At 37.3% G+C, this 25,184-nt stretch overlaps 1 protein-coding gene across 5 annotated transcripts in view; it reads right to left on the minus strand.

The window, feature by feature from the left end:
* LOC136719360 (regulating synaptic membrane exocytosis protein 1) overlaps nt 1–23,389 on the minus strand; it is a 106,287-nt gene extending 82,898 nt beyond the window's left edge. For 3 of the 5 annotated variants that reach the window (XM_066697280.1, XM_066697279.1, XM_066697278.1), the window contains exon 1: nt 22,940–23,389. In XM_066697280.1, the coding sequence (XP_066553377.1) occupies nt 22,940–23,103 (164 nt within the window). In that variant the 5' untranslated portion in view covers nt 23,104–23,389. The remainder of the gene's footprint in view (nt 1–22,939) is intronic. The other 2 variants (XM_066697282.1, XM_066697281.1) reach the window with 1 other exon arrangement.
* Between the last annotated feature and the right edge of the window lie 1,795 nt (nt 23,390–25,184).

Consider the following 25,184-nt stretch of genomic DNA (forward strand, 5'->3'; position numbering starts at 1 on the left):
ATGTCACTAATAATAATAATTTCACACAGAAAATTAGTATCACATTAAAAAAAGCTGTTAAAAAAGCTGTTCATGAGACAGGACTCTTTTTCCAATTTGATATGAAAAAGGCGGACAGATGGAAAGTCAGCTCAAGCCCAGAGATTGATGAAGTGCCAGCAGGCCAAACGCAGGGAATCTGAAATTCCCTCACCGCCTGCTTCCATATGGCTGTACAGTAGACTGGTGTTTTTCTTTACATTAAAAAAAATAATAATTATCTCTCTTTGTTTTTTGATTAAAGAGCAGAACTGTCTTCAACCCGACTTGCTTTTTAAACTTGAAGGGCAGTCATGAATCAAAAATAAAAATAAAATGCCCTGAAAATACTCAACACTTACTAATAAGAGTGGGCAGAACAAAAGGCTAAACTGAGCCCGAGGGTAGAACACTCATTTTAAGACTTTATGTAACTACCATGCCCACCTATATAAAAAAGCTGATAGTCACTATTTTTTGTTTTTAGTTCTATACTTCAGTCTCTATCTTTAGTCTCCCAGCCATAACTGCAGAAACTGTGAATTTGCTGCTTTCTTCCTCTCATTTATAGTTTCATAACCAGTGCATAATTAAAATTCACGTCTCGGCCTGACACAACGTCTACCCTTTAGGAGTCTCAGCTCCTTTGTAGGTGAATCTTTTCCAGAATCTCTCCATCTTCCAGCAATCTATAGAATCGGAGCCTGTGACAATATTATGGCATTTAAAAGCTTCACTTCCGGATCCCTTGATCCCCAGAGAGACGGTATTACAACAAAGACAAAAAGGAATTGAAAAAAAATATTAGATATAAAATAGACCCAGGTTTATAATATAAGGGATGTGTTTTTGACAGCTGAAATCATTCAAGGTTATATGCAGAAATTGGATCCATTACAGCTGCTTATTAGATTTTTCTGCAAATATAAAATGAATTTGGTTTTGCATCATAACCATCTACAAGAGTAAATAAATACATTTCGGTACACATTTATTAGGGCTACTAGTACAAACTCATAAAAAGTCCAGCACAACTTTACATTTTTAAGGAGTTTCTATAGTGTCTCAGGTATTCAGCAGAGAATTAATAAATATACAAAATTAAATGGCATAGGTTTCCAGAGCCGGACCCGTCCAGTCAGAGGATAAAGTTCAGGGCAGGAAACCAGTAGTGTGCTGTACCCAGAACAGAGTGCATCATAACATGTGGATACGGCACTGCATATAATACTTAAATCTCACCCTTAACAGTGACTTACACCGGCACCTTAACAACTGAATAACTAGTTGATGATCGGCCAATAAGTACTAAAGTGCACGTACTTCTGTTCTTCAGAGCCAGGAAACAGAATGTCAAGTGCAAAAGGTTGATAACATATCAATGTTCATTAACATTTAGCACAATTCGCTCAATTGCTTTTTATTCATGGGCAACTCTGTAAATGTATTACTTTAAAAAAAACTCCTGTTCTGAAGCACAATAACCTTCAGCTGGGAATCCTCCATGTAAGATCTTCAGGGTCACAGTCAAGGTATTGGACGGTACTTTGCTCATCCACATACCGATTGAGAATTCTCAAAAAAAAAAAAAAAAGGGTTTCTTCTTGCATCCAGTGTGAACACCCTGTTGGGTTGCTTTTAGCTTATTTTACATCAGTGTTTGATGTATACATGTAAAAAACTACATAAATTAAAAAATACATTTGAAAAGCTGAAGTTAAGAATGGCATTATGGTTAAATAGATTTATGATTCATAATTCTCTTGGTGCTGTCCTCAGTTCTCCCCCACCCCCAAACTGGATCTATCTTTTTGTCAAAGTTAGAGCTAATTATGTAGCTTGTTGTCCTATTTTCCAATGTCTTCATTAATACTGTGTCCTTTCCCTTCACACTCCCCTCTACCGGTCTCTTACCAGCAAAACAGGGTGCAGGACAGCCAAACTGTGAACCTCACGGATGCTTAGTGGTAGGGTTATCTCCTGCCACCCCATCACAATCTCACATGGCACACAGGCACAAGACTTCAGTGCTGCTGTTTTAAGGACCCTTAGAGAGACTACACAGTTAATATACATATGTTTATATCTATCTAGCATCCAACAAACATTGTCTAACTGCTTATGTTATTTGATTAAATCAGACAAGAGAAAATGTTTGTGGTTACATAATATTAAGCAAAACAATAAATAATTTATCTGACTAAATAAATACCTCACTGTACACTGGTGTCTTTAATATGTGATAACAATAAATATATATATATATATATATATATATATATATATATATATATATATATATATATATATATAATATTATAAAATGGTTTTGCTATATTGTTAATTGTTAATGTTAATGGACTCCCACTTTTGCAGCAGAAAAGTTTAATTAAAATCCATCACCCTAATTAGGGTGTTTGCCACAGGTTCTCCTGTCAGCATATTGCCAGCTAAAATTATTTAGCTTTTAGATACATCTGGAATTGGTCATTCTGGAAATATCATTATTGGTATAATATTTGTAGTTATACAAGAACTTCAGTCCTAACTCCAGACTGGGCTTGAGCTCAGTTACTCACTAAAATTACTGTAAAGGGCTCGAGCAAGCAGACAGCTCATAAATCTGCCCATTGCCTATCATTACCAACATATGAATTAAAAATAAAACAAGTAGCTTCAACCATCAAATCCTATTCTTACCCTTTGGAAAGATCTGTTTAAATCAATATGATTCAATAAACACATTAATGAGCATCTCCCTGGAATGTGGAATTCCCTCACATCCGCGACTGGAGCCGCCGTTGCCAAATTTAAATCCCGCAACTATTTGCGAATGGCTTACGGTTCACAATCACCTCAGGTAAAAAAAAAAAAAAAAAAAAAAAAGCCCCATCACAAACACTTGGCACAGAGACCTCCACAGAAATGTGCAGAGGCATTGTTTGGACAAGACAGGCGGTGTAGGTTTGAACCCCACATGCTCAACTACCAAGAGGCTTTTATTTGGCAATGAATGTGCAGAGGCAAGTCCTGTAGGATGTAAAGCCAACAGAAAGCAAGAGGATTCTCTGCAGTTCTTTTGTCTGCGCGTGGATCGGGAGAAGGTGCCTGCAGGAAGTGCCGCCTCTGCTTGCATGGATCTCTGTGAAGAGCAGTCAGCTTCAACTGGAAGGTACACTGCTAACCAGAGCTCATCTGACTCTGGTCAATCTCTCAGAGTCGGAGGTTTGTTCATGACAATTTGATGCACTGTTCCCATACACACACATTTTTTCAGAACCTGAGAATCTTAAAACAAAGCAACTTACTATCTTTGTTTTGTTAGTAAAGGTCGATGCTTATACAGACTTTCTCGTTATATAAAAGGGGTCCATGTAGTCGATGTTGCTATACGATTCTCCGGTGTACAACAAGGAGGATGGGAGGGGAGGAAAAACAACAAAATGATCATCAAAATACAGGATAAGATCGTCCTACCTCACCCCCTCAACCCTCGGCTGCACTTAAAATAAATCAGTAGGCTGCTGGGCTTCCTTTTTTCCCGAGCAGAGTGCTTCCATCACTCATGTCTTACGCATGGGATGCACCGCCATTAGCGGCTGCATATAAAAACGTTGTTGGCTTTCCCAAAGGGCCTGGCTCTCCTCGTAATCACAGCACTTGAGAAAACTGCACAAGACGGGCAGCTGGCAGACTACATTGCTTGGAAGGAGAGACGGAGACACAGATTGATATACAGCCTCCCCCGTACCCACCCACCCGCTCTCTGCCACCTCCTTGCCACCCCTAGAATAGCAGCATCATGTATTTTAAGAACAGCATTGTTACTCGCTCTGTGACATGTATCCACTGTTCTGTATAATATTTTAAAAAGAAAAAGAATTCACCATTCCAAATTTGGTTCTATAGCTCTGCAGTATATTACACTACATAGAGCAACACATATTCAGTTTGAGAAACCATTGAATAATTAGCAGACAACTGAATGGCATCCTGAGCAGAAGCTACACTGCCTTTCCTCTTCCCATGCTAAGCATCAATGAATTACTTTTCAGGGTTACACTGAAGGGCGAAGCCATGGATTAAAGCATGCAATGGAGAAATCATGCAATCTAATAGGCCCGGTCTTCGTAGTCCACTGTTTAAAGTTCAACTATCGCAGTTTCCCCCCCCTCTGTGTTTCTCTATCTAGGAATCTCGCCAACCCGAATATCGCACTCCCACACACAGCAGCAGTTTTTGGGTGAGGTTTAAACTTTGAAGTTGCTAGTGTTACAGAATTGAACAGAAACCAATCATTGCATCGATACAAACAACACATGGATGTATATTTTTAGAGACTGCAATAGGTGTCTTTAAAGTGCTGATATATGAATCAGCCATGTTTCTATTTACATTATTTATTTTTAAAATATTTCTTGGTAACCGTGGACCAATCAAAAAGTAAAAAAAAAAAAAAAAAAAAATCCAAGCCGAGGGGTTGAGAGCTCTGACATTAAACTTTCATGCTGTTCCGGTCTCAAAGTGCTTCACAATTCTCTCTGTACAGTGCTACCAATGCTGACAGACTATCATTTTTCTCATATAGATGCTTTCCTCATTAATATACTGCCTGACTGCTCATCTTTCAAGATTGTTTTATAACCTCCCCTTCTCCTCAACCTCTGCTTTGTAGCTCATTCTGTTTTATTGCATTATTTAAGTTAAAAACAAAAAACAAATAAACAATGCATTTGTAGTCATTAATATCCCCGTGTTTGGATATATAAATATGAAGAACCAGATACTGTCCACCTCTCAGCCAGTGATGGATGCCTCCTGCCTTATAGAGGTTATAGTGATAGTACCTTTAAATAAGCAACTAATTAATCAGTTGCAGGAACATGGTTAAAATGACCTGGTCAATTAAGTAATAAAGATCTAAGATGGAAAGGAAAGTAGGGGACTGTGTCTGGAAGACTGGAGCTTTCCGTCCCTGCTTGGCATCCCTGTTTTTCCGTGTCTGAGTTTCTGTAGATCTGGGAGTTTAGAACGACACCACATGGTCTGATCTTTCCTCTCTCCCCTCCAGGCATATAAATTATACACGCAACTGCTTGACCAGCAGGATGATTACGGCATCAAATGGCAGCATGAATAATAAGATGGTTTGAAGGTTTTCTGCCACAACTGACTGAATAACAATGGCTCTGAACAGATAGCTCAATGTGAATATGCCATACACACATTGCCTAAAGAAATTCAATGTTAAGCAGGGTGTCTACAATTTGTGAGAACAATCTACACACAAGACCCCTTTTGTAGTTTAAAAAAATAGGTTTCCACCATTTTATAATTGTGCCTCCACATCAAAACTATTCAAATCAAATTCAAATTATATACATCACCACATTAGTTTAGTTTACTCTAGGTATCCGGACAAATCCTACTCTCAGGGCAACATTTTTTCTGAATCACTTCTGATCAATGACAATCAATGAACTCCACTTTCCCTCTTAATTATTTATTTTCTGAACGATTAATGCCACAGACAACTAATTAACGTCAGGAAAAATACATCAATTTTCCATTACATGAACGCTCTCTCATTTTAAATATCCCATACCATTTGATTCACTGCAAACTCATAATGTAGCTATTGCTTATCTTTACTTCTAAAAAGATGGTTATTTTTTAATATTCATTGTAAAGATGAGAAATACTGTTCCTCAGAGAGAGTGACCTAGTTATCTCCCTCTTCTTAAAAGGGTTATTTTTAGGTGATGCAAGTTAGATACAGAATTGAGAGAGATTGGATTTGATGGTGTGAATTCACTCCCTTGCATTACCATTTTGTTTATGAAGTTCTGTTTATGTTAACCGTAGTGATATGTTAAGGCAAACTTTACAAAATCCATGGCTATATAATGAAGGAAGAAAGAAAGAACATTCGCTTAATTTGGTATAAAAAAAATGTAATTGGCTAAATAAACAATAAGATCCTTTCTTCTCGATCCAGACAGAGAAGTCATCATTGTGGAGTACAGACTTAAAATAATTAAGCTGTGTTTTCATTTCCCAGGACATCCATTTACCGGAATGCAATAATTGTTTGCAGATATTCTTAACTAGTGAGGCATTAAGTCACCTTTAGCAGAAGGATAGGGCCTCATAAAACCCATCATAAATTACTGAATGTATATGCTATGATTGTTAATTAGATTAGTTAGCCCTTAACCGATGTTCTTAGTGTATACTTCATGGGCAGCATAGTTTTCAATTTCATCAGTTAAATTGTGATCAAGACTAATGTGACTTGGGTCACTGAATTGATTAAATCAAAGGTGTGCCATATGTTATTAATATATACTTTTTTACCAGAGTTAGAATAGACATATTTTATAGAATAACTGCACTGCAACAATTATTTTGCAGTATTCAAATAAACGAATAATAAGAATAGTTGAGTGTAAAATATATTAGTTGAGTATTTGCTGGATTGTCAAAATGGCGGATGGCGAACAAGCAACAAGTTGTAGAACAAGTCTAGAATTACTTCAAAAAGGATCAAATAGAAGAAATAATCAATCTGACCATTTTAAAAGTTGCAGCACTATAACATTACTGTGTAACTGCTATGCTTTTGGAGTTACCTTAGTTCTGATGTTCACTCATAAGTCACAACTCAGTCTAGTTACACTCTACAACATTAAAACAACATACTTAGCTTTTGATAACTATACAGCAGGTGAGAACTACAGATGTTAACTGATGTTGTCTGTTTTTGCACCACTGCATTAACGGGCACTGTCACCAACAATAAATCTTTTAAATAAGATTGGAAAAAACAGTTTGTATGAAGTGGACTGTATGTACACCAAGTGTTAAGAAAAATCTGTTATTTTACACAACCCATATTCAGCCCTTATGTCCATCTGTCAGGGGCAACACTTGTTACACGGCTTAACTTCATATGAAATAACAGCTGAATGTTAATATTTTTAGATTTTTCCTAATTCTCTTCCATTAAGCGATTTCAAAATCTGCGCTGATTAGATGTGACTACTGGCTCACCAGATGTGGAATGACCCATATTGAACATGCTTTCTTATAAAGAAGATTGTGTAATGATACTGAAATATATCGTTTATTTAGAATATACTTTTACATAAAATTGGTACAACTAAACATAAGGAATGTAGTTTTTCAAAACTTAATTATTATCCATGTTGTATTGGACTTGGCCAGTGAGATTTGATTTCTCATTCATAATAAGAACAAAGGTAAATTGGTGTAACTAGACATAATAAAATAATAATATAATGGCAATCAGTAGTAACTGATTAAAGAATAAGGATTAAAGGTTAAAAAGATGTCTTCCAATTTTAAAGAAAAAAATTACAGGTTTCTAAATAACAAAAATAACATGCTGTACAGATAAGGAATGATTCCACTAAGACTAGATAGTTGCTTAAAATAAGAGAAACTGAACTTGCTAACAACGTGAACTTTTAAATACTAAATCTAAACCTTATATGTAAATTGTAGTAGGTAAGATAGGCAAGGGTTTCACAGAAAGGACACCGGGGAATAATTAACTACAATTCAAGGTAGTCTGGGCACAACTTCACATCAGCTCCAAGCTGCAGATGCCCACTTTCCCACAAGTAGGCTATATAAAAAAATATTCAACAAAAACAAATGTCCCCAAATACCTTTTGTGCTAAGCTTGGATTCTCAGAAATACACCTGTTCTAAAGAATTGCAGGGAAAGAAAACAAAGCTTCTACTGCACTGCAAAAATATTTCGAATATAGCACATTGTGACATATTTAGAACTTGTTTAATGCTGCTTGCAGTATGACACCTTGCAGTAAAAAGTGATTGATTTACATGAAAAGAAATAAAGTAAATCATAAAAGGTAAAGGGATGAGATTGGTTGAATAGTATCAAAACCATGAGACAAGACCACCAAAAAATGTGATTATGAATGACTGACTAAAAAAAAAAAAAAAAAAAAGAATGAGAGTGCTTAACCAAAGAAAAACTCTGAACAACTGTCCTGGCATCACAGTGACACAAAAAGCTACGTTATAGAATTGTACAAAAGTCACACACTGATCCAAAAAGTAAACTGTAGTAATTAACAATGAAACACATATAGAGCTCTCATATTCATCACATTTTTGAGCACCAGTCTAGGCCTCACATACTGAAAATGGAAAAATGGTCTCACTAGGTGTGTATCATCAACAGCTTGAATAGTTTCACAAAACAAAAACATAGATACAGAAGAACCTACCAGACCAAATACTCCCTGTCCCCAACATCTAATATGCACATTACCCTCATAGGATTGGAGAGGATGGGGGAAGGTGGGGGGTTGGTGTTTGTTTCTATAACATTTTTAGCTATGTAGCACATTTATAAGAAACAACATCTTCATCTGAATGTTTTGGTTTTTTCTCCAAGACAGTGCTCTAAGGAAGAGCCACAATCCAAATACAATCCAAATCAGATGCAGCACTCATTAGCAGATTGCACCTCCTTAAAAGAAAAAACTAAATGGAGCATCAACAGAAGCCAGCAAACAGAATATTTAAATATTTCACAAGCCGCTCCAAGTGAGATGCTATTTTCAGCGTTGATCTATAATTCAGCGTTACCTTCTTCTGAAACCTTGAAACCTTTGGCTCAGTTTGAACATTTTATTAGTGAAATATGATCCTTGCAAATATTTAGATATGCACTGAGTTATCTATCTGAAAATGATCACATTTCAATCCTCTCATCGCTACAATAACAGTTAAACACAAACAGCGAACAAAAAGCCCCTGTCACAAATGGGTGGTTAGCAACGCAAAGGTCTCTTTTGAGAATTATTTATCAAAAATATCAAAGTACTCAAGATTAGGAATTATTCTAATGATAATATTTCTGAGAAGGATAACAAATTGCGGTATTGATGCACTCAACGTCCCAAATGTAAATTATTAAAAAGCTTTTCCACAGTTTCTTTTGCAAATCTTCAGACCAGACCACAATCCGCAAATATTAAATAATTTATATATATTTTTTGTATCTTCAGATATCACCAAGGGGGATATCAAAAGTTACTCAAAAGTTGACCAAAATATTTGTTTGCTTTCTTGTCCGCTTCATTCACCTATAGCTGTCTTTGTCAAAGCAGAAACTAATTCTGCAAGTATTGAGTAAAAATGGCAAGACATGGGTTACCGTCACTGTTGAACTAAAGGAACAGTTTTGTTGATTTTAGTCTTCGGATTGTATATTTTCAGTCGAGTTTGATTCCCCTGCCCTTCATGACTTTGCTATGACTCTCTACAGCTGAGCAGTGGTTAGAACCAGAGCCAACTGTGATTTATTTTCCCCAGTTTTGTTTTTCTTTTTAAATGAACCTTCAGGAAGATGCAGATATGTCCAAACTGGCTTTAATTTACAATTCTTCAGTGATCTGGATTCTGCCTACAGTGAAATTCATGTAATAGATCTAATTGCTCTAAATCAAAGTAACCAGCCAGAAACATGTAAATATATATCCAGGTCCTTAGGACGACTAGTTACCAGAAATGTGGATACAGAACATTTTCCAGTTTGGGTATTCTCTGCTTTGTGGATCCTCCATGTTATTTAATCTTTATGGCATGCGTTTTAACCACTAATCGTTCCCCTGCAGCCAAAGACACTGATGCCAAACTGCTGCTTTGCGCATGGTAAACAACCACATATGTTGTATACATTGATTGACCGAATCAAAATGACAATGTCTGCTAATTTGAGATGACATGCCGAGTACAGTGCGTTTGGGTTGGCTGCAAAAACCCAGAAGTCATAAAGTGTCAGCTTCTGGAAATCTGTGCTCTTGCAGGGGAGTGACAGCTGCATTGGGGTTTTCTCTTTTCTTTTTTGTTTGTAGGCATGCTCCAAGTTCATAAGCTAACAGTGCGTAATATTTGACTGTCATATTAACCCAGATACCCACTTTTTAAAATACCCAGTGGCACTGACTAGATCATGGTAAAAGAGCACTGTATGCTTCACCGACCACACTGCGGCTTTATACCTTGTTGTGGGGAAAAGCTCATGGAATGGATTGGGGGGTAAAGGGTAACCGGCAGATGTTTTTCTCGAGACTAAAATAAAAAAAGCAATACAGAAGGTGCTCAGAACAGACCCCAACCCCCAAAAAGAAAATACTCACATTTTTATCTTCTTTCCCTACAAAAACTTGACTTCCCCTTCTTTGAAGTACGTACATTAAGGTCCAGTCACCACGGGGAGAGTTTCCGAGTGTGTTTTACTCTTCCCAAGACAATTAGCGCGAGTCGAGCAAAAATGGGCCTACAGTACATCTTTTCAGATTGCCATTGAAAGAGTTTATTGTACTCTGATTGATGGCAGTAGAAGTGTGGCATTTACTTTGGGACAATTATCCACTGCATATTACACGTCCCTTCTCTTGCTAATCCAAAGGCTTAAGAAAGAACCCCTTGGAGGGACTGAGTAAAAGCCAGAACAAGACTAAACTTGCTGGACGAGACACAAAAACAGCTTGATTAGCATAAAAATACCAAAATGTCACTCCTGCTCCATTGCTTATATAACAACAAGAACTATTATTAAAGTACTTTGCAAAAAAAAACTTGGACAGGACACAAAACTAGCTCGGGTTTCAAGTTTTTTTTTTAGCACCATATGTCCCAGAGTTTTTTTTTCTACCTTGGTCTGATGCAAGCATTTTAGTTAATTAAAGAAAACTGCAAAGTGCTAAAATAACTTTTCTTGTCCTTATGTAAAGTATAGAGTTTGCCAATGGAGAAAAGCGGGCTGATGTCACTCTGTCAGCTGGCATCCACAGCCAAGCACAAGGCACTTGGCAAGGTATCCAGGGTGCATAAAACAACGTCTCATCAATACAAGTTTTTGTCAACTTACTTGGTCAAAACATATCGAACCATGCCAGAAAGCAAGAAAATGTACTCTGATTCTTCAAGGTCTCGGTTGCTCTTTGCATTTCACTTATATAGCCGTAGCTCAATGCAAATTAGTTTTTATATATTTTTAATTGTTAATACGGACCCAGCCTTTACATTACAATGTGCAGCATGTCATGGGTATTGAGAAAGTGCAGGACTGACACGCACCAGCATTTAAAAAATAAGCCGACGGCATTATCATTACAATACAGCACGCCACTGTCAACCATTAAACCGCCCCTCAGCCACTTATTTTCTCTCATTGTGGAGTTCATAGTAAGGAGTCTATTCGGTCTTCCCGAATTTGCATGGGCATCTCCTAACAAAAAGCACATCAAAACTCCCCATTTGTACACCTTGCTGAGGCAGCTACAATGCAGTCATTGTCCTGCTTAGAATGATGAAATTCAGAGTAATAGCTGCTTCATTAAATGTCTAATAAAAAAAACATGAACCACCTATACATTTCAATATATTTATATGAAATCTGCTGCATGGATGCATAGAGCTCTGAACAAAAGCACCATGACACTTTACCACAACATCGATGGACAAGCATGAGTAACAACCAATTTTAAAGATTTCAACTAGTTTAGAAGAGAATAGAGACAGATTTTTTTAAAGACAAAAACAGGTTGACAAATCAACTTGAACTTCAGTATTTATATAACACATCCCACTGCCAAAAGATACAGTTGTCTCATACATCAAAAAAACCTATATCACGCATAGTTACACTTGTGGCAACGTTACAGCAGGTCTTGCCAAAGTGTACCTCACAATGACAACCAAATACTCCACGGCTCTCCCTCCAACACAGCTTAGACGTAATACAATGCCAAGAAAGAGTAATTCCAGCAAAGGCTGAATAAATATTTTCATATTTAAAATTTTTCATGTTTTAAAAATGATACTTATACCTACAAACATAAATGCATACATAGGTATTACATTTTATCCATATACATGTTCAATTTTAATTGGACACTGACTTGCTGCACAATTTTGTTAAGCAATGTCATCTGCCTATGCTTTTTAAACTCTCTGCAGCACAGAGGGACCGGTTTATATAAGATCTGCTCTGACACGCTAGGTGTGTCTGCTGTGGAAGTTACACTGACAGTGGTTACTGATGGATTTTCTAAAGTGCCAGAGATCAATATGGTAGTTCTTCTAATTTTTGACACGTTGCTTGCCAGACTGAACAAATCTGTGGCCTATTTATTTATTTTGTAAGAATTTTAAATGTCAGATCTCATTTTAGGTCTTCACACTTACACTCACCTAAAGGATTATTAGGAACACCATACTAATACTGTGTTTGACCCCCTTTCGCCTTCAGAACTGCCTTAATTCTACGTGGCATTGATTCAACAAGGTGCTGAAAGCATTCTTTAGAAATGTTGGCCCATATTGATAGGATAGCATCTTGCAGTTGATGGAGATTTGTGGGATGCACATCCAGGGCACGAAGCTCCCGTTCCACCACATCCCAAAGATGCTCTATTGGGTTGAGATCTGGTGACTGTGGGGGCCAGTTTAGTACAGTGAACTCATTGTCATGTTCAAGAAACCAATTTGAAATGATTCGACCTTTGTGACATGGTGCATTATCCTGCTGGAAGTAGCCATCAGAGGATGGGTACATGGTGGTCATAAAGGGATGGACATGGTCAGAAACAATGCTCAGGTAGGCCGTGGCATTTAAACGATGCCCAATTGGCACTAAGGGGCCTAAAGTGTGCCAAGAAAACATCCCCCACACCATTACACCACCACCACCAGCCTGCACAGTGGTAACAAGGCATGATGGATCCATGTTCTCATTCTGTTTACGCCAAATTCTGACTCCATCTGACTCTACCATCTGAATGTCTCAACAGAAATCGAGACTCATCAGACCAGGCAACATTTTTCCAGTCTTCAACTGTCCAATTTTGGTGAGCTTGTGCAAATTGTAGCCTCTTTTTCCTATTTGTAGTGGAGATGAGTGGTACCCGGTGGGGTCTTCTGCTGTTGTAGCACATCCGCCTCAAGGTTGTACGTGTTGTGGCTTCACAAATGCTTTGGTGCATACCTCGGTTGTAACGAGTGGTTATTTCAGTCAAAGTTGCTCTTCTATCAGCTTGAATCAGTCGGCCCATTCTCCTCTGACCTCTAGCATCAACAAGGCATTTTTGCCCACAGGACTGCCGCATACTGGATGTTTTTCCCTTTTCACACCATTCTTTGTAAACCCTAGAAATGGTTGTGCGTGAAAATCCCAGTAACTGAGCAGATTGTGAAATACTGAGACCGGCCCGTCTGGCACCAACAACCATGCCACGCTCAAAATTGCTTAAATCACCTTTCTTTCCCATTCAGACATTCAGTTTGGAGTTCAGGAGATTGTCTTGACCAAGACCACACCCCTAGATGCATTGAAGCAACTGCCATGTGATTGGTTGGTTAGATAATTGCATTAATGAGAAATTGAACATGTGTTCCTAATAATCCTTTAGGTGAGTGTATTTCAGTCAATAACACCATTGAGGAAGCATGGTGAAAGCATGGATGAAGTCGACCCAAACTTGGTCTCAAGCCAGGTTTCATTGCGAATAAAAACTCTTAAAAATCTGCATAAATAAATACATCACTTTTTCTACTTTTGTGCGTTTATCTGTAAAATGCTCTGTGGCTACCCTGCGAGCGGCGCTATACTAAATTAAAACTGATTCACTGATTGACTGAACAGTATTTTTTAAATAATATTCTGACATTTATATATGAAAATAACTGAATCCACTGAAATAATTAAGTAAATTTGGAGATATTTTGGTAAATTTGGTAAATTATCCAGGGTGACTTACAAAATATAAGTGCAATTCAAAGTGCAAAAATACAGTTGACCTATGACAGTGTACATTAACTCCTTGGACAACCAGATGTTCTATAATCCTAAAAAAATGTAGAATCCAAGCTCATCTCTTATTAGAAAAAAAATTACATTTCTCTGTATGTTACATAGTTCATTTAATTGTCATATGTCAATCTCAAGCACATACATCTTATTAACATTTTCAGAAATCTCAAAGCATTACAAGATATACATAATCTAATTTATAAAGCTGTGAATTGGTTCTCAGTGGTTCAACATTGGGCCCGGAGATCAGAATATACATATTTTAAAATAACATCTTTACAGCCATCAAAGCTATATAAAAGCATTTCAATTGACCTTAGTCCGTTGGTCACAAGGTTGAAGATTTCACTGATGATACACTTGAATACTAAAAGCACAGAGTAAACCACAGCTGGAGTCGGAAGCCATGGATACTGAGACAAACCCAGGTCAGATATAGACAGATGCTCCTCACGTTGGAAGGGGCAAATTTCCACAAACCTTCAAAGAGAATGAAACCCAGGCTGAGTCATTTGTCTTCTCTTTACTATAAACCCCCTACTACACTTAATTACCGGGACACACTGTGAAAAGAATGACCCCTATGGAATTGTCCTCTATGTGGTACAGACCAAACAAACACGTACAGAAAAAATATTAAATATAACACCTGTCTGATATTCATTCACAGCACTGGAACTAAAAGACAGCTAGCAGCTAAACCTCAGACTGGGAACTCAGAGGGAAAGCAGGAATTGCCTTGTTGGCTAACAGGAAGTCTCCCTAGCAGCCAAAATGCAACTACTCCAAGGCCACAAGGCACAGCTGGGTTGCAGGAAATGCTGTGATGCTGCCCTGCTGATAAGCTGCAAACACACAATGCACATATGTGTATTATCTATGTCTATATTATCTCTCTCTCTATATATATATATATATATATATATATATATTCAAAGAGCTTTATGTCGCACTGTGTCACACTCATGTATGAAAAAACAAGAAGCATGATCCTTAAAATGCAGCTAGTAAATACCAGTTCATGTAAACTTTTTAAATACATCATAGCTCAAAAGGCTGAGGTTAAAATCCTTACGGGAGAGAAAATATGACCACCAATATGAAAATATGAAAACATTATGAAATTCACTTATTTTTAGATACAGATAAAAGCTAACACTCACAAAATAACAAACAGCAAATCAGTTTGAAACTCAATTTGTTTAAAGCCTTCAATAAACCAATTAACCAAAATAATTATGCAATCCGATACTATGATCTCAGCAGCATTCAAAAAAAAAAAAACATTTCTTAAACTACACGAAAATTCGACTGACAGCAGCAGCAGCAGCAATGAAGTAGCAGAATCCATACACATGGGTAAGTGCACTATGAATGTGTTATTGTTAATCCAAATGCAAGAAACTCACTTATTAAAGCACTAGAGTATACTGTTTTGTAGAAGAACAAATGTTTTTCATGAATGATTATTATTGTTATAATTTGACTGTTTTTTTATGTCTAAAGATTAAGTGAATTTTGCTATTCTTTTACAGGGTGTTCCTGCAATAAGATAAGACAATAAGACTATGTAAAAAAAGACAGAGAAAGGCAGGACAAAACAACATACTAAGAAGCACATCGGCCACTGACTGACACTTTCACAAACCAAACAGCACATTGCATTTTTGCTTCCAAGCCCGCAAAAAAAAATTATGTTCTCTCTATACACAGGCCAGCCCAACCCATGGATATTTCTTCTGATGCTGGGAAGTGTACAAAGATTATTTTTTTTATGAATATTATTGCTTTTTTAATTCCCACACAAGATTAAAATCAAAAGCAGAAATTACAAGCAGTTACCTGATTTCATTTTGTTCAGGAAGTTTCTTCCCAATAAGGTGTACAGTTCTTGCTTCTATTGGATTTTCATCTCTATAATACATGGCAGAGCATTATAACAGAGAACTACATTTAAAAATTCTTATTTAAATTAAGATAACTTTCAAGACCTTAAACTATAATAATACATGATGTATTCTTTAAAGGAGTCCCTGTTCAGGAAATGTATGACTGCACACTTAAAATGTACTCTACACAGTTTTTATAGAGATAAGGTGTGTTGGTGTTAAGGTGGATAGTGCTTATTTAGAGCTGAGACTGCCGTTTGTGAACCGCCCTTTTCTTGATATTAAACTGATGTCATGTTATGTAAGAATGATATAATCAAAGATTTCGTTTTTCGGCATGGGTATTCATCCTGCAACAGGCAATATTGTTTTTTAGGAAACAATGTTCAAATGTGTTGTTCTGCAGTCTGTTAAAAGTATACTCCATTATATGTTTATGTTATTATTGATACCAAGATGTGAAAATGATATAGCCTGCTTAAGTAATAAAGGCACAGACTACTTCGTCCTGAGTGTTAATGCTTTGAATGGAAGAATACCAGTGCTTTCTTTTAACAGCATGGCATTGTTCTCCAGGTTTAACAAAGAAATGGAAGAAACGGAAGGAGTGGCCTGCTTTTTCAATACATTTTCAATACACATTGCACTTTGCTTTACTTTTGCGGTTGATGATTCAGCATTTTTTACCATTCTGAAGAAAAAGATTCACATATCCTCAGTTTCATACTACTGCTCGTCTCTGGCTTTATGCTCCAATTTTCAACTGTCCTTCTTTGCAATGTCTTAAGCGACATCTAAAAATTTAAAATAAACATTTGAGATTATGTTATGTATGCACACACATACAGTAGCCTCCAATTTGTTCAAGACCCTTAAGAGAGTTTATCTAAAAGTTGAGTAAAAGTCACGAATGAGTCACAAGTAGACTGTCTAGCGCAATGACAATCCAACGCACACACATCCGAGTTTACAACCCAATGGTTAAGTGAGCACAAAATCAATGTTCTTCAATGGCCATCACAATCTCAAGGCCTCAGTCCAACAGCAACGTTTTGTTATGAACTGAAAAAAGCAGTCCATAAGCAAACCAGTTTTTCCAGCTCGTTTTACAGGCACAGGGAAATCCTGCAACGATTCAAACTTACTCATCTTGTGTATTGTTAGTCCAATGGGAATCAACCAAGTCAATGTTATGTTAGAATTAATATCAGTATTTCTGGGTAATAGTGCTTGACTCGTTTAAAAATGGATGCTTTCGGTGTGGCAGACAAAAGCTTTTGTGGGTGTGAATCAAGAGGACAAACATTTGTTCAACAAACAATTTAGAAAAGAAGAAAAATTAAGACAAAAGGATTGATAATATCAATAATAATCTTGGTAAGTTTTGATTGTTTATTTGCAATTATATTTTTTCATAGTCTCGTAAAGGAAAAATAGGGAAAAAGTACCTATAAAAAAGTAAAATCGAGCCTGACATTACATTACATTTTGAGACTGCTGTATATACATACACAATATCATGCCAGACAATTAAGCAGAGTAAAAAAAGAAAGAAAAAAAAGGCCATCTGTTCCAGTATTCCAACATGCGAACCCTTACATAATACAGGACTTGTACACACAAATGGGCATTTCTGTATAGACAGTGATGGAAACATCTGGCTTAGTATAACCTTTACTAGTCTGCTCTGAACCAGATTAATATGCCTCTAATTCTCTGGTTAACTCACCTAACAAGCAGAAGACACGCATGTATTTATACACCCTACATCAAGGAAACAGCTGACTCCTCAGAGCAGCGCTGTACAATCAAGGCCACTGATTAAAAGTGTGTCTTGGGAATTTCATTCCTCATGGGCACATGCAAACTTTGAACTTGTGATATTTAACTAGGAGATTAAACACACATATTGAGCACTGGCACCTGACCATTTGTCTGCTTCCTTTCATGTGTGTACATTAGAGAGTTATCAACAACAACAGAAATCACTCAATATATAATGTGTACATTTACTGTATTTTTCAACATGAAGGTTAAATCAAGCAATTTCAGAATTAACCACATAAAAGGACTACCCAATTATTCTGTTATGATATAATGTGGTATATTTATGTGATTTGTAAATGTATAGGTATCCTTGTATCATTTCCTCAAATCCATAAATGGCTTCAAATTAATCTGTGCACGATTTCTCCTGAAGCTCATTTCTAAGTGTGTTTAAGCGATGGCTTCAGACAGTACATCAGACTTCATCAGATCTCTGTTGTACGCTGGACGATGCAGTAATGATATCTCTATGATGCAACAGAGTTCAGCAGATAATAAATCTCTTCGTTCTCAGAGCGGCCTGGACTCCAGGTAAAGAACGGCCGTGATTGGCATTCATCACCACGAAAAACATACGTTGTCTCCCATGGGGCCATAAAGACAGTCTCTGCTCTCCTAAAATCCTGTGTTTCTAAAACAAGTGTTTACAAAAAAGCAGCATTATCTGAAGCCCTTTCCGTTGGACTTTATTCCTAACCTCATTGATGGACGTTCAAGTATAACTCAAACACTACACTCAGAGCGCTTGTGAGAGCTGCTTCACCTGCTCAACTCGAACGGCTGCTATTCCTCACACAATTGGCCTCAACTCAGTGGTTTAGCAGCCGATGCTGTCTTGAGGTATATACAATGTGCTTACAACATCTCTAGACATCTCAGCTATTAATTAATGTTAAATTAATTTTGTGCACCTTTCAAATGATCCACATCAGCAACAGAATTATGTAATTCACGATCAACAGCTACGAAGACAGCCGCAATGAGACAAAGCACTGACAAGATGAGGAAATAAATGATCAGAACATTAGCTGATCTCTGAATACCAGCCACACCCCTGGCCGAATCATAGAATATGGATTAAAAATACATTTATAGAACAGATGTCATAATGTTGAAATTACATGAATTTCTACCCAATGTACTCTCATGAGTAAGACTGGCATTGCTATACTTCAGTGAAACTGGTTTGTATGCATTTAATGACTACGTTAAATTAAAATAAAAGTATATATGGGGCATGAGTGAAACTGCATTTTGAGCATGTATTTCAAGCTACTGTGTCATCAATTTGCTCTTAAAACTGAATCATATGCTTTTTTATCATTTAAACAAGCAGAAAAAGGCTTGGCAATACTTTAACTGGTCCGATGTCTAATTAAAATTAAAAATTAAAAATGTATATGAGGTAAAAATCATAGAAATGTTATATATTTTTAGGTAAAATATAATTAAAGCGTTTTCAGAAAACAGTTTTAAAAACAAAAAAAGTGTTTTCACAAAGTATTTGTTTTTTTATCTGGCACTAAGAAATATAAAATACATTTATTATCAGGAGGCTTCAGCAGTTTGATATAATTGGTTACTGAAGTCATTGAGGAAAGTATTAGCAAACCAGCTACAGTAAAATATGCCTTTTAATCTTTCTTTGCCACACAGTAAATTATAATCATTAAACAATTCAAAATGAAAGCATAATTTAAAACACAAATTAAGAAAAATACATGATTTGGGGGGGAGTTTTACTACACTATCAGATATTTAAATTCATTATTTCTACAATTATATTAGTATTCAATTTAAAAAGAAAAGTGCAAATTTTGACAATATTCATGCTTTTATGTCTTTTCCAGGTTTTGCCAACATTGTTTGGTATTCTTGTGTTAATTTCTTATTTTTTTCTGCATGTATAATTATTTTCCTTTTTGTTCATTTTGTAGACATCCGAGAGCTCTGCATTCATTCACTACCCAATATTTACAGTAGGCAATTAATGTGGAACTGTTGTGTAAATCAAATTTGTTTTACTCACCAACATCTCTAACCAAGTTAATCATTAATATGAGTTCCTAAGCCAAAAGGAGACTGCTAACTATTAAGATATATAAAGATTAAAGAACATGTGAAGTCTGAAACTTTTAAAGTGCCTTTTTTAAATAAAACAACATATGAGTGTTGATTGTTCTGTTCCAATTTTCATTGAAGGCTTATAATTTAATGAATCCTAAACACAAAAAGAGACCATTCTACTCAATGAACCTGCATAATTCCGTTAAGTTCACAAACTCTTATTTAGTGGAGAAACAAAAAGATCCAGGGAGTCAAATTTGAGTCCAATAATTCACATAATGAAAAATAAAAGATTCCCTAATGGTAAGAAAAAAAATGAATAAAGTACGCATCTGACACACATAATACATCTGACAGATAAAACAAGTCACCTAAGAAATTCACAAAAACTATGAATTTTAGAACCAAAACGATTGAATAGATACTATAAATATGAGTGTTACATTACACATATATTTAGGCTACTAAATCTAATTTTAAAGATAAATTCTTCTTTAAGTATTTTATCATGCAGGATAATTGCATGTACGGAACACATAAACATTGGAGAACAGTTAGCAAGTTATTCAATGGAGCACTGCTAAACAGAGCTAAATAATTGTATTTTTATTTAATTTCAACAAGACTCTAGGTCCATGAAAAGTAACATTTGAACAACAGGATGTCGATATTAGATGCCAATAGTGACCAGATTTTAGTGTCTCTTCATAACTTTGAAACCTGAATTACAAACGTAGAGCTAACTAAAAAGAAAACGGGTATCTTTAGAACAAAGTTGAAGTTGGAAAAGTAAGAGTGAAACCAAAATGTTGGCTTACCGGTCACTGAAACAAAAATGGAAGCCACTAGTAATATGGCCAGCACTTTGGATTTTGCTTAAGAGTTTCAAGTTTAAGGAGATTAGTGGATTAATTAATTGGTCTTCATCTCCAAGTGTATTCCAGACATCCAGTAAAGCACCATTAATGTCCAATGACCATGCAGATTATAAAGTACACTATGTGTATGTAATCTTTTTAATAGAGAAATCCCTGATTATTTTTTTTTAAATCTGGTTTAAATGTATTGTTGTTGTAGTGGTGGTTGTTATTGTTGTTAACACGGGTTAACCAGTTTAAAATATTCTACATAATACAGCTGTTGTACACTATGGGGGAGCTTTTATAACACTGGGAAATTACAGAATTGTTTTTTGAATTCCTTACCTATTTTAATGTATAAAGGTCTATCCTGTCATGAAACAAATAATTGAATTCAATCTGCTCAAGTAAAAAAACATAACTCCATAATAAGAAGCAAATGTGTCAACAAATGTGTAACAAATTTGTTACATCAGAAAACAGGTGAACAGCAAAGAATAGCAAATTTGAGAATTTAAAGAATAAAAAGAGAAGGCAACTTCAAGACGAACAAAACTGCACAATTGCAAATACATACAATTCAAATTTTAGTATAATATAAATTGAAATGAAAGAAGAATGAAATATTGGAGAATTTTATTATATATATATATATGTGTGCGTGGGGGGGAGAGAATACTGGGAAGAGATACAATAAAAAATCTTAAATTGAAGAAGGATTTTTTTTTTTAAGTTTACTTCAAGGTGGTCTTACTAAACAGGTAGCATTCTTGACAATATGAACTTTTATAAATTAACAATTCACGTTTCTAACAGTAAGGTAATCTTTATAACTATATTTGATAGAAGTGCAACATTATTGTGAAATAAACTTAATTTATTTGAAGGAAAGTGTTCCTCCATGTGTACATACACTATTGGCGTGATTATTAAATTAACCTCAAAAGAATAATGAATAAACACAAAACAAATAAATAAACCATCAAATAGTACTGCTGCCAGCTCTACCGTTTTCTATATTGTACATTGTATAACGTAATTTAAACCCATTTTGTTCTCAGCGCTCATTTATAACAGTTTTGTGCTGCATTGATCCAAAAACAATGGGATTGTAAAATTCAGTCAGGGTGACTATATTATTTAAATATATTTTCATGTTAATAGAGACACTAGGGATTTGCTCACACCAGAAGGAAAACCGTGCACTGTGTACAACATCCTATAAAACAGGAAACGACATGAGCTGCAAGTCAATCTAAAACGAGATTAAATATACTGACATGTATTTGTCACACACAAATCAAAAGTCTATTGTCTCATAGCATTGTCTTTTAACCGTTAGCTTTGCATGTACAGGTCCAAGAAATGTATTGAAAAAGTGCTGGCCTACACCAATGTCTAAAATTGTTAACCACACCCCGCATGCTGAAAAACGAATATGGAATCCACTCCGGGAGAAATTGTTGGCCATAGAAATACGAGAATACATAGTAACGATTCAGACATTTGTTTCTCCTGATGGATCAAAGCTTCCCTGTCGGAGGTGATGCATTTGTTGCAAGACAGCATTTACGATAGATTGTGTGTGTATTGAATGCTATTCACATGTATGACCTGCTGATTTGCAAACAACTAAAATGCAATGAGGTGTGCAGTAGCAAACTGGTCAGCGCCCCATTTCTAAGAGGGTAAAGGGGTGAAGCTAATATATATAGGGAGGGAAATATGGTATGGCTGAAATAATTATGTTGTATGTGTTTTTTTGTTTTGTTTTGTATGTTTTTTGTTATTTGTGATTGTTTTTTTTTTCTTAGCTGATCACACCCCCTCTATCACCCAAAACACCTGTAATAAGGTTCATCCCTTTCTTTCCTGATGACTATTTTCCAGCATGTTTTTTAATGTCCACGGGGTTTCCTAATTAACATGCTTAACCATTCTTTTTTAGCAAAAAAAAAAAAAAACAAAAAGGTCATTTGTGAACACCTAATACCTACCTTGGTAGCAATGCATTTCCTTCACATAATCCTGAACACTACATTGACATGTATAAGACACACACACAATACGGCTCTCATATTTCGTGTTATTTCATTGTAACCAGTGTAAGAAGTACATTCATTAGTTACAACAAACAGAGCTGCTACCAAAGGTATGCTTCTCCTCGCCTTTGCACATACAAACACAAATACTGACATGTAGCCTGCTCACTAATGTGATGCATCTGACCATCAATGGAGAGAATCAGGTAATTGATCATGTGTATTAAATACCAAATGATGGCGGACTGGAATCCAGTATCTCAGTACATCTCCGCTGACCACAACCACCTGACGTGAATGGGAGTGCAACGCGAAAGCAAGAAAGGAGGGGGGGGGGAAGCACACAATCTCGCTTACTTTAGCATGGCTTCTTCTTTTTCCTCCTCTTCCTTCTGTCTGACCATCACAGCCATGATAATGGTCCTCTCCTCCTCCGTCAGATGGCTCAGGTCCGGCAGGTCTTCCATGGAAGGAGGCGCGGTGGGTGGGCGAGGGCCGCGGGGCCCCAGAGAAGCAGACATGTTTTCCCCCTCCTCGGCGTGCCGGTTGTTGTTTTTTCCTCTCAAGACAACCCGAGTGAAAGCCCACCTCTCACAGGACAGCCCCCGGGCAGAGCAGCGGCTCCCGCGGACAGTGCAAGCCTGGCATGGTGGCGTGCGGACGGGCACCCACGGTTGTGCTTTTTGTTCCTCGCTTTCCCCCCACCTCCCCGTTATTGGTTCCCCATCGCGGACCGGGGGGGAACACGTCCAGTGATGCTCGGGCTGGGCTGCTGTGAGATGTGCCCGCCGCTAGGCTGGGGTCTGCCGGCTGGCTGGGCGAGGCGGAGTCCGGGCGGCTGCGCTCGGCTGCTGATGCTGCTGTCAGGGAGACGGAGCAGTCAATGGGACCGCAGCCCCCGCCTGTGCGCCTGCGCCGACCCTCCGCCTGCCTCGCGCTTGTGCGTGCGATCCATCCCTGCTATAAAAGAGGCGCGCGCGTGCAGCGCCTGCATGCTCCGCTTCGTCACCCCAGTCCGGCCTATGCTGAACCCATGTCCGTAACCTGCGGAAGAATCAAGTCGAGTTTGCAAAGTGTCATATGGTGTAGCCACACAGGCCCGTGCAATACTCTTGACTCTTTTTTTCCTTCTTTTTTTTAGCACCACAAAACGAGAATAGGCATCACGTCTGTTTCACATCCTGGCAGAAGAACGTGTTGCTTCGCACACGCCTACCTCCTCCACCTCCACCCTGTCTGCGAAAAGAGCGAGAGATATTGAATCTGATCGGGAGCAAATCTACGGCTAATAGGATCATTCATCGATTAAGCATCAGCATTGCCTCCGACAGAAAGCGTTGGGGGGGTGGGGGGGGGGGGGGAATCAGTCGAGGTAAATGACGAATGTAAATCAAGAGAGAGAAATCGTCTGGCAGGGGACGTGATTTTTCCTTCATTACAACATAAGTTGCATACAGTGATGCTGCTATCTTAAAATAGATCTGTCATAAAGAGAGCCCTGTTATATATATATATATATATATATAAAAGCTTAATAATATATAGACTACACCCAAGTAAGTAGACATCCACGTTGTAAGATGGTCTGTTTATTCTGCAAACATAGACCTTGAAAAATATGATCACGTTAATAGGCTATTCTGCTGCACTCTGTATTGTATGGACAAGACCGGTAATCTTGGTCTGTGTTAGTGTAGACAAATTCACAGATCAATAGGGCTCATTTCCTGTGATTGACTAGGCCTTGGCAGAGCTGTGAAATCCTCTCCTACTTGGAAAGGAGTGGGGGGACCACTGGACTGTGACAGCTGGTGGTGCCGTGGAGTCTTGTGAAGTCTCCCCGGTACATCAAGGTTCTTCGAAAGGGATTTCAAGCTGTGTATACCAATGGCCATCTGTCCAGAGCACAATATTTGTGTTGAATAGGGCCGCTTCAACTCTCACGAGAAGGATAATCGTGACGCCGCCATGTTCTGCCTGTGCAGTTCCAGAAATGAACCCCATTGAGAATTTGTGGACAAGCGTCGACCAATCCAGACGTCATTTCTATTTAGAATCTGTGTATTTAGGCTACTGTTTAATCACACTGGATTGACTGGCTGAACTAAAGCCTTTTTATACAACAGATTTTTTTTAAATGCCAATATTAGTTGCTATCCTAGTTTCTAAGCAGATAAGATCAATCAAGAGAATAATGTTTTAATTGTATAAGAGTTTTGAAATGTACAAACTCAGTACAAATTAATTAATTAATTAAGTAACTCCCAGTATAGACTGATGCAAGATTACATGTATGCATCCCTTTTTTCTCTCACAGAGTTGCAGCTTGGACTAGATAATTGGTAGTATGTCGTCATCGGATGCAGAAATCATCACCTTTGACCCCCTACCTCAGGGCTGCTTTAACTTTTTTTGTCTGCCCTTCCATAAACTCCCTGCTTATGCAATTTCCTGCTGCACACGCCTATGGCCAAGGTACAGCAGGGTTCTGTCAGCTCCAATATATGTGCTATACTGGCAGGATCTGTCAGAGTTGTGGATTGCCCCTGGCAAATACTACAAATACCCTCTACATAGTACCTGGCCTTTCTGTACAATCCAT

Source organism: Amia ocellicauda, chromosome 23, assembly GCF_036373705.1.
Source record: "Amia ocellicauda isolate fAmiCal2 chromosome 23, fAmiCal2.hap1, whole genome shotgun sequence".
NCBI classification, from domain to species: domain Eukaryota; kingdom Metazoa; phylum Chordata; class Actinopteri; order Amiiformes; family Amiidae; genus Amia; species Amia ocellicauda.